Here is a 10,494-nt window from a genome sequence, read left to right as displayed (position 1 = left end):
AAACTGGGAGGCAGACAGGAGTGCCTGGCGTGCTCTGGTCCAGGGGGTCACGAAGAGTCGGACACAACTAAACGACTAAACAACAACAACAACAACATACAACAACTGCAATATTAATAACTGTCAGTTTGCATTTTCTTAGTGCAGAAAGATCTTTCGTATTCTATTTAATTCAAGAAGGTTCTGGAAGCTTCTCTGTGTGAAAGTAACAAGCAGAAGGTTCATGATGTTTGGGTTATTCCTTCAGAGAAGCTGAGTCCAGCTGCCTTAAACTGGTTCTGTTTTCTTTTCTTTCTATAAAAGTTGAGGCCGGAAGGAGCCTGGGTTTCTATCTCTTTTCCTTCTAGTGTGCTGTTCTGTACATAGTACGCTTAGTGTGAAGATTTAGACTTGTTATAGGTTATTGTAAGTTGAAGTCTGCAAGTGGATTTCTTATTGAGTGTGCCAATCCTCAATGTGTTGGATATGTGACCATGATGCTCATCTGCCTTCAGTAGCAGTAAAGTGCTGCTGGATGAAATATTCATTGTCTCTGGTCTATTTTGGGGGGAATCCTGCAACGTGTTTGAGTTTTATTGGCAAGACCCAGGAACTACAGTGGTACCTCGGGTTAAGTACTTAATTCGTTCCAGAGGTTCATTCTTAACCTGAAACTGTTCTTAACCTGAAGCACCACTTTAGCCAATGGAGTCTGTAACCTGAAGCATCTGTAACCTGAAGCGTATGTAACCCAAGGTACCACTGTACAGCATGTTTGCCTGCAACAAGGTGAACAAATTTTTCTTCTGAAAGTCTAGCCCAGAGTAAACAGTTTGAGAACCACTGCAATCGACCTGCTTCTATCTTCCTGACAGCCCCTGCCCCCTCTGGTCCCCTCGCCCCCAAACCTGTGGCAATCTGGGTCTGTCTCTGCCTGACTTGACCAAAGCTCATTGACCACGGGATGCCTGCCTGCAGGGACTTGCCCAGAAAAACAAAGAATCATGGAATGGCAGAGTTGGAAGGGACCCCAGGGGCCATCTAGTCCAACCCCCTGCAATGAAGGACTCTTCCCCCCAAAGTGGGGCTTGAACCCACGTCCCTGAGATCTCTACCAACTGAGCTATCCTAGTAAGCCCTCGCCTTGCTCTGTGCTGGACCCAAACTGGGGGAGCAAGATTTATTTATTTCTAAAAAATTTATTCAAAACTAAAACAAAACATATTATCCAGAAACATATCATCCTTATCCCCCCCCATTTTTCCTCCTTCCCCCTACCCTCCCACACAACCCCCACCCCACCCCACCCCACCCGGCTTCCCTCTGTTCCAGCCTTTGATTTCTCTAAGAATGCTGTTTTCTGCATGTTACACAGTTGTAGAGATCCTCAAACTATTTAGCTGATGGTTATCAATAAAAAGTTTGTGAATGTTTATTCAAAGCCAGCCAAGGAGTCCAGTTCGCTTTGTTGCGTCTTCAGATACTTTGTAAAGGGTTCCCGTTCATCTTTAAAGTCAGTTATCCTTGTCCCGTAGCTTATATGTCAGTTTTGCCAGTTCTGCATAGCAAGAACTGGAAGCAAGATTTATTGGGGTGTTCATGCTGCAAGCCTCTCCACCCTATGCTCAGGTTGTATTTGTGGCTGGAACCACACAGTGGCGTAGCTAGCTGCTTGGGCGCCTGGAGCAGAGCACACTGCGTGGAGCCTCTGCAGAGTCTGCCTGGCAGATGCAAGCCCCATGCTGCCGTTTCAGGCAGCGTGGAGCCTGCAGGTGCTCACGCCACCACGCCACTCCCAGGAGAGACGCGTGGCTCAGGGGCGCTGCCGGCCAGGCCCCACGTTAAGTGCCGTCCCCCGCAGTGTGCCATCACCCCTCTCAGTGATGACACCCGGGGCCGTCTGCACCCACCACACCCCCTCCTACACCACTGGAACCACATATCCTAAGAGCAGCAGAGTCTCCAATCGCCTCTGAATGCCACTGTTTGGGAATCACAGGTGAGGAGCGTGTGGCTGTGACAGAATGCAGGACTAGGCGGGTCCCTGGCCAGATCCAACTATTGGGCTCGTCTCACATAGTGGCTCCTAGATCCTGTTCATCACTTCTAGGAAATCTGACCCCCCTTTTTCCACAGTGTCGGACTCACACACAAGCACAGAGGGGTCTTCCTTCCCCCAAGGCCACATTCTACACTCTTCTAGGCTTCTTTGGTTTGGTAAATAGCTTTGTTGCAGAGTCATGTGAATCCGTATCACTGCAAGAGGGAGAAAAACTGAGCATGGCTTTTAAGCCATGTAGGTTGAGAAGAACACAGGAAGTTGCTTTTGGGTGGGGCAGGAAGAAAGCCAGATGTGATTACACATTGCTTTTGGTGCAAAGCCAGCCGCCTTGGGAAATCAACTTGACATGGCCAGAGCATTTTCAAGAAAGGCAGCCACAGCCTTTCACGGATAGCAGCCCCCTCTCTGCACAACCCCCCACCCCCATTTCCTGGTCACGTTTTTAAATAGTGGGCACTCTTGGTTCTTATTTCAAGCCATTGAAGGCAATTGCTCTAGAGTAGTGGTGGTGAACCTATGGCACTGTGCCAGAGTGGGCACTCAGAGCACCCAGTGAGCTTCATGGCTGAGTGGCAGGAATTCGAACCCAGCTCTCCCAGCTCTGAGCCTGACATTCAAACCACTACTGCCTCTCATTGAACTCTAACCTTCCAAGTTAAGTTAGGTTGCTCATCTTGCCACACAAGAGTTTATTTCTTTATTAATTACATTTATATCCCACCTTTTCCTCCAAGGAGTTCATAATTCTCTCCCTCCCCATTTTATCCTCACAACAACCCTGTGAGGTAGGCTAAGCTGAGAGTAAGGGATTGGTCACCCAGTGAGATTCATGGCTGAGTGGTGGGGATCTGAACCCTGAGCAGTCAGGGATTTCCTGGTCTGACACTCTATCCCAGGGTTTCCCAAATGCAGATCTCCAGCTGTTTTTTGGACTACAGTTCCCATCATCCCTGACCACCGGTCTTGCTAGCTAGGGATGATGGGAGTTGTAGGCCAAAAACAGCTGGAGAGGGTATGAAAGACCAATATGAGCTATTTTAGGAGGCAGATAACCCAACTTGAAAGTAAGAAAACACACGCCAAATAATGTACCCCAGCAAAGCACACCCAATTGCAACCCCCGTAGCGACCAACAACCAATCTGCCACGAGACGTGGTACATTCTGCCTCCTCCCAGAAAGTTGCTCTGCTCTTTGCCTGGCCCATCTGTTTCCTATCATGTAGCTCCTGAGATCTGCATTGGTTATGTCGGGCTCCAAGTACAGCTCGTTGATGTAATAGCCTCCTCCGTTCTCCTGAACCATGTCGTGGATCATGTCCATCAGCTCGGAGACCTGCTCCTCCCTCTCTTCCCCTTCTGCCCTGTTATTGAAAGCGCAGAAGCGGCGGCCACATTTCTCCATCAGCTCCTTGACGGCCTTGTTCTCTGACCACCCCACATAATCCCGCAAGGAGCCTCCACCTAAATCTTCTTTGCGGGTGAACAAGACCACCATGTGCTTGGTGGCCTCCAAGCCAAAGACATCCTGGACTTGCTTCGCTGCCGCCTCATCTTCTGCTGTGAAACGGCCCACCTGAGTCACGAAAACCAGGTCGTGGGGACCAGGCCTGGACAGCTCAATGCAACGGATGATCTCGGCTGCTAATTCTTCATCACTGAAGGCACCTGAGCTCAAAATATCTGCTGTGTCCACCACCAAGACACTCCTGCCATTCCAGGTCCCCTGGCCTCTTTGGCAGGTCACAGTTGTTGTTCCTGGCCTAAGCACCGACACGAATTCTTTCCGGCCAAGGATGGTGTTTCCCGTGGCACTTTTCCCGCAGCCTGTTTTACCGACGAGGATTATCCTCACTTCTCTGTCTTCTCCTGTGAGCAATGGAGGAGATGTTAGAGAATAGGAGATCAGCAACCAAAGGGCTCGAGTTCTCGCCAGGGGAACGTCAACCCTTTTCTGATATTCAAGGCTACACCTCACTGCCGTCCAGAGAAGCAGAGGGGGTGAAAATGGCACCTGTTTGTTGTTTGGGATGGAAATCAGGCAGGAGAATAGGATGGGGATTCGCTTCTGCTGCTTGTCTGATGATACAGTGGTACCTCGGTTTTCGAATGTGATCAGTTCCGGAAGAATGTTTCCAAAATGTTTGAAAACCGAAAACTCAATAGGGAAGTCTCAGTACAATAGGGAAACTCAAAAAGGAAGCTGCGTAGCATGTTCGGCTTCCAAAAATCATTCGAAAACTGGAGCAGTTACTTCCGGGTTTTCGGCATTCAAAACCCGAAATGTTTGACTACGGAGGTGTTCGACAACCAAGGTTCCACTGTATTTCCATTCCCTTAAAATTAGTGGCCTTTGTGTTGAAATGAACTGTGTGATATTGTGTAATTAACCACAACATCCATTATGATCCGTGCTATTTTTGAAGAAAAAAAGAGTTTGCTGGAGCTCACCAAAAACTTCTCCCTTGTTCGGTAACACTAACACACCTGAGAGGTACCGCAGCTGAGCTCCAGCTGAAAAAATGCCCTGGTTGTTATTATTTATTAAATTTGTATATCACCCTTCATCCAAAAAGTACAGGGCGTCTCACATCATAAAAATACGAAACAAGAAAACAAAAAACATAATGAAACAAGGACAAAAGCAAACCAATAACCCCGTTCCCACAAACACATTTAAAAGGCCATAGAAAGTTCATCAGCCCAAGGCCTGGCTGAAGAGAAACTTTTTCTCTTGGTACCTAAAGGATCTGCAATGAAGGTACAAGGCAGGCCTCCTGGGGAGAGCATTCAAGAAATGGGGAGCCACTGTGGAAAAGGCCCTGTTCTTGTGTTGCCATCCTCTGGACTTCTTGAGGAGGAGGTGCACAAAGAAGGATCTCAAAGGATGATTGCAGGAACCGGGCCAGTTCATATGGGGAAATTTAGCATGTTAAATTTGGCCATGGTGGATAGCAAGACGAATCAGGTAGTTTTTGTTGGAAGCTGGACTGCAGTGGAAGGAAAACTGTGCTGATTGTGCCAAGTACAGCTTAGACCCAGGTTATCTGAAGGACTGTCCTCTCCCATACGAATTTGCCAGGCTGCAAACAGGGGTGACAATCTGAATTTTTCAGATGGTTTATTCCTGTAGATCATGACATTCGTATAGTTGGTATCGTTCAAAATCCAAGCCGGTTCATATGAGGGAATACAGTCTTTCAGATAGCTTGGACCTAAGCTGTAAAGGGCTTTAAAGGTCCTTGAATTTTGGGTAGCCAGAGATGCTGTTGTAACCAGGGAATCGTCCGCTCCCTGTAACCTTCAGGAAGGGGAGAGCTGGGAAATACTGGTGCGGTTTCAACTGGAACCATTAAAAATGGAGGAAGGGATAAATAACGTTTGTGAGACAGTAGCTAATGTAGATTTCTCCCCCAAAATGTGATGTCTTGCCTTCTTTCTTACCTTCTCCGACGGAATCTTCATCTGCCTGAAATATTTGTGATAGTTTAAGGTTAGTCCAGAGCAGCCTTCGGTTTGCAAACTTGAACACTAATTTGATGCTTGTTGAGAAATGCTTTTAAATCTATTATTATTATTATTATTAAATCACCGACTGCTCTTCTTTAAGAACAACCCCCCTGAATCTTCTCCGTGCTCTGAGGCCTCACTTTTTGCAAAGTGCACAGACCCTGATAAACAGAGATGCCATATTTTTTCGTGTATAACACGCCCCCATGTATGACCCCTTTGGGGGGGGACTGCGACAAAAAATGGGGGGGGGGATTGCCACAGCCACCAATGGTCTGCACGCTCACTGCCATAAGCCCCCCTGCACACTACACAAAACCATACACAATTGCACGCAAGCATCGCCACTGCTGCTAATCAATTGCCCAATTGCCGCAGCCGATCATAAGCAGGCCTTGATGCAGACACCAATCACACCCCCAATCACCAATGCCAGTCTCTGGCCAGCTGCCACCACCAATCACTAGTTTTCTCCTGCTCTGGAGGGCGGGACTCGAACCCATGGCTTCAAGTTATGAGAAAGGAGATTCTGACTAAACACCAGGAAAACCTTTCTGACAGTAAGAGCAGTTCAACAGTTGTGGACTCTCCTTACTGGAGATTTTAAAGCAGAGGTTTGGGTGGCCACCTGTCAGTGATTCTTTAGCTGTGTTTCCTGAATTTCAGGGGGTTGGACTAGATGACCCCTGGATCCCCTTCCAACTCTACAGTTCTATGATTCTATGAATTACCTTTCTACTCTCCTTTCTGTTAAATGACCCAAGAGCAAATTGCCCACCCTTTCTTGGGGCTTACCTCTGAGGTTTTCAGCAATGGTTCACGTGACATGTTTTCTCTCGTGGCAATTTTCTTGCTTCAAGGTGACAGACTGGGATTTGTTCCTGCAAACAATGCAAGTTAGTCATTTGTTTGAAAGCCAGCCTGCCCCGTGAGACGAAGGCAGGCCGTGGGTGCAACCTCTATACATCAACCCAGTGCAGGGCTTGCTAAACTCAACAGAATTGCCGAATTGCAATTCAAAGTGCAACCTTCACCAAGTCTGCTCAGGAGCAAGTCCTACTGAATCCAGTGGGGCTTCTTCCCAGGTAAGTGTGGTTAGGATTGCAGCGTTCACGGTCGTATAAATTTAAGTCTTATTTATTTATTTCTAGAATATTTTTTAATTGATTTTCCATTTTTAACGTTTTTATAACATCATATCTCCATTTATATGTTTTTAGCTACAATTTAATTTATATTTAAAGTAGATAATTAAATGAGCAAATTAAATTAATTCAGATATGCAGAAGATATTTATTTAAAAATAAATTTAAGGAACCGCAGAAATAGGGGGAAGGAAGCCAAACTTTGAAATGCTAAAATGATTGTGAAATTAATGAAATGTATAAATTTGAAAAGTATAAATAAAACCTTTCTTTTTAAAAAAAGCTCTTAATATTTTTATAATTGCACAGATGTTGTTGCAGAAGAAGAAACTTGAGAGTCTTGAAGGTGTTGGAAGATTCCTTCCTGTTTTCGTTGCAACAGACTCTGGGTCTTTCTTAGGAGAGAGCCTCCTTGAAAAACGTCTCCGGTTTTGACCCTGTTCTCTTCACCCCTTCCCACCTACCTCTTTGGAGATCACAGGTGTGGCTCCTCCAGATCTTTCCTACTTCTGAACGTTCTTGGACGACATTCTTTTCCTGAATTGCAGACAGAAGGAGCAGAGGAGGAGGCTGCCGTTGGCTCCAAGCTGGAAAGGAAAGACAGGCTGCAATAAACTACGTTCTCCTCCAGTGAGAAATGGCCCAAACTCCACCCACAGCCTGCCAGAAAAAGCCGTTGGCTTAAAGAAAAAGTTTTTGCCAGCACAAAAGCAATCATGAGGGTTAATGCTGCTAAGTTCTGCTGCAAAGGAAGTTACAGACATTTCAACATTTTTGTTCGTGTGTCTTTGCAGCTATTTTGGTCTCGGCGTTTCCCTCCACGACCTTGACTCTCACTATCTTTGTGTCCCTTATCCCTGTCCTGAAGTTTTAAAGGGGTGCAGGCAGCAGCTGCCCAGCAGAGAGGCAAGGCACTCTGCACAAGCTCAGAGACCATTGTGGCCCATTATCATGGAATCAGAAGATTTGCATTCAGAGCCTCTTTCTTTTTCCTGGCATTTTGCAGATTGTGTAGCTGCAAGCTCAAGTTCCCGACCCCTGTGCTAGAATGGTGGAATATAATAAACTGCCCCCAACTGGGGAGAATAACCTTACTGTATTATTCTGTGTATAAGACTATATTTTCCCCATTTTTTTTAAGTTTAAAATTGGGGATCGTCTTATACATGGAATGTTTAAAATATTTATTTCTTAATTTGGGGCTCAAAAAATAGGGGTCGTCTTATACATGGGGGCGTCTTATAGACAGAAAAATATGGCAATTAAAATTAAAGTCCTACAGATTTTACTTCTAATCCACTCTAAGTTTAGAACAACCATCAAGTGACTGAGAAACGATAGTAACCTTATTTGGCAATGGAAGGAAGAACAGAGAACCATTTGCCACTTCCAAAGCACTTCCACATTTAAAGCACCTCTGATGCATTTGGCACTATCATACCTGTAGGTCAGACATGCTTCCAGACACACTTTTCCTGCAACCGCAGTGCGCACGCTACACTTGCTATAGGAAAATCCCTGGGCTCACTTGGATTGCCAAACAAAGACACCAGCCAAAAAATGAAGAGCAAAACAGCAGCCGGTTGGCTTGATCTTTTATTCAAAAGACTGCTGCAACAGGACTTCCGCCCGCCACACGGCAGAAGCAGGAAAAGCCCCGAACAAAGGGATGCTTTCACTTTCATAAGTTTTCTTTTTGTGGGAATGTTCATGGTTGCAGGAGAGGATATGTTGTCTGATTATAGCCTTTCCAACTTGTGTTAACAAGTTCACAATTTAGCAGAGTAACATCCTCCCTTTTAAAGTCACAGCGGATGTGTTTGCTCAGGCTCGCTAAAGCCTCTATAATAACTGTTCTGGTATTTTCCCCTTATTCCCTCATAAAAGATAAGACACGACACAGTCTTCTATAAAAGTATAAAAAGAGTTTACTCACACATCATTCTGTTCACAATAGGATCCCAGAAGGCAGACTTAGCTTAGAGAAGTAACATACACCTGGAAACTATCTCATAAGGAGACAGTCCCTTTGTCCTCTCTTGGCTGGAGGCCAAGAGAGCATCTTTGGCTAAGCAAATGTTACTTCTTCGATGCATGTAGCCAAAGAGAGAGAGATGGCTGCCCTGCCCTGTGCTTTTCTCATTACCTGCACAGGTGAGGCCATGCCCACCTCTGGTCACATGCAGAGGAAGTTTGTCCCAGCCCAGAAGGAAACAGGAAGTTTACCTGCTGGCTGACAAATATTCCTCCCAATAATAATAATAATAATAATAATAATAATAATAATAATAAATTTTATTTATATCCCGCCCTCCCCAGCCAAAGCCGGGCTCAGGGCGGCTAACAACAATCAAGCAATCCAACATTCTAAAAACATTTCAATTATAAAAATTAATTAAAAACAAATTGATGGCAACCATTAAACAAAATTCTGTGCAGGTTGCCAGAGGAGGGAGTCAGGCTGCGCCCTGACCAAAGGCCAGGTGGAACAGCTCTGTCTTGCAGGCCCTGCGGAAAGGTGTCAGGTCCCGCAGGGCCCTAGTCTCTTGTGACAGAGCGTTCCACCGAGAAAGCCCTGGCTCTAGTTGAGGCCAGCCTAACCTCTCTGTGGCCTGGGACCTTCAGGATGTTTTTATTTGCAGACCGTAGATTCCTCTGTGGGGCATACCAGGAGAGGCGGTCCTGTAGGTACGAGGGTCCTAGGCCGTATAGGGCTTTAAAGGTTAAAACCAGCACCTTAAACCTGATCCTGTACTCCACCGGGAGCCAGTGCAGCTGGTATAGTACCGGATGAATGTGATCTCGCAGCGAAGACCCCATAAGGAGTCTCTCTGCAGCATTCTGCACCCGCTGGAGTTTCTGGGTCAGTCTCAAGGGCAGCCCCACGTAGAGCGAGTTACAATAATCCAGTCTGGAGGTGACCATCGCGTGGATCACAGTGGCTAGGTCTGGGCGAGAGAGATAAGGAGCCAACTGCTTAGCTTGGCGGAGAAGAAAAAATGCCGCCTTTGTTGTAGCTGTAATTTGCGCCTCCATAGAGAGGGAGGTATCAAAGATTAAACCCAAACTCTTGACGGACGGTGCTGACACTAATTGCACCCCCGCAAGAGATGGGAGTTGCCCCCTCAATCCCATATCGCCCCGTCCCAGCCAGAGGACCTCTGTCTTCGAAGGATTTAACTTCAACCGGCTCCCACGTAACCATCCAGCCACAGCTTCCAAGCATCTGATCAGTGTGTCTGGGGCCGAGTCAGGATGGCCATCCATCAACAGATAGAGTTGGGTGTCATCAGCATACTGATGGCAGCCCAGCCCAAAACTCCGGACAAGCTGGGCGAGGGGGCGCATAAAGATGTTAAAAAGCATCGGGGAGAGTATCGCACCCTGAGGCACTCCACACACCAAGGAGTGGCGCGATGACAATTCCCCCCCAAGCGCCACCCTCTGTCCCCGACCAGAGAGAAACGGGCGCAGCCATTGAAGGACTGTGCCCTGAATCCCCACGTCGGCAAGGCGGTGGTCCAGAAGTTCGTGATCGACCATGTCGAAGGCTGCTGACAGGTCTAGAAGAATCAGCAGCCCCGACCCGCCTCGATCCAGCTGCCTGCGGAGATCATCTGTTAGGGCGACCAGAGCCGTCTCGGTCCCATGACCAGTGCGGAAGCTGGACTGGAATGGATCCAGAGCCGATGTTTCATCCAGAAACCCACCAAGCTGTTCAGCAACCGCTTTCTCAATCACCTTACCCAGGGATAGAAAATTCAAAACCGGGCGGTAATTGGATAGATCTAAGGGATCTA

At 46.9% G+C, this 10,494-nt stretch overlaps 3 protein-coding genes across 3 annotated transcripts in view; 2 read left to right on the top strand and 1 right to left on the bottom strand.

Moving 5' to 3' along the window:
* Positions 1-10,494, top strand: part of LOC310827680 (uncharacterized protein) — a 919,426-nt gene that overhangs the window by 505,581 nt on the left and 403,351 nt on the right. The window lies entirely within an intron of this gene.
* LOC310827821 (erythroblast NAD(P)(+)--arginine ADP-ribosyltransferase-like) overlaps positions 1-10,494 on the top strand; it is an 840,324-nt gene that overhangs the window by 587,741 nt on the left and 242,089 nt on the right. The window lies entirely within an intron of this gene.
* On the bottom strand, positions 2,716-6,451 carry LOC310827832 (GTPase IMAP family member 2-like). The gene is made up of 3 exons (XM_083704328.1): positions 6,345-6,451; positions 5,484-5,508; positions 2,716-3,908 (listed from the first exon to the last, which is right to left on the bottom strand). Exons 1-3 carry the CDS (start codon positions 6,375-6,377, stop codon positions 3,079-3,081), a joined length of 888 nt encoding a protein of 295 aa, XP_083560454.1. The 5' UTR covers positions 6,378-6,451; the 3' UTR covers positions 2,716-3,078.

Source organism: Podarcis gaigeae (assembly GCF_964106915.1).
Source record: "Podarcis gaigeae genome assembly, chromosome: 12".
Classification (NCBI taxonomy): Eukaryota; Metazoa; Chordata; class Lepidosauria; order Squamata; family Lacertidae; genus Podarcis; species Podarcis gaigeae.
The sequence above is the reverse complement of the archived record's forward strand: the minus strand, read 5'-3'. Positions and strand labels throughout refer to the sequence as shown.

Bases quoted from the DNA above. Each gene is read 5' to 3' on its own strand.
- LOC310827832 (XM_083704328.1), bottom strand. From the start codon at position 6,377: ATGTCACGTGAACCATTGCTGAAAACCTCAGAG. The intron at 5,509-6,344 runs GTAAGCCCCAAG...CAAATATTTCAG, and splicing joins CATTGCTGAAAACCTCAGAG to GCAGATGAAGATTCCGTCGG. The intron at 3,909-5,483 runs GTAAGAAAGAAG...CATTGCTCACAG, and splicing joins TGAAGATTCCGTCGGAGAAG to GAGAAGACAGAGAAGTGAGG.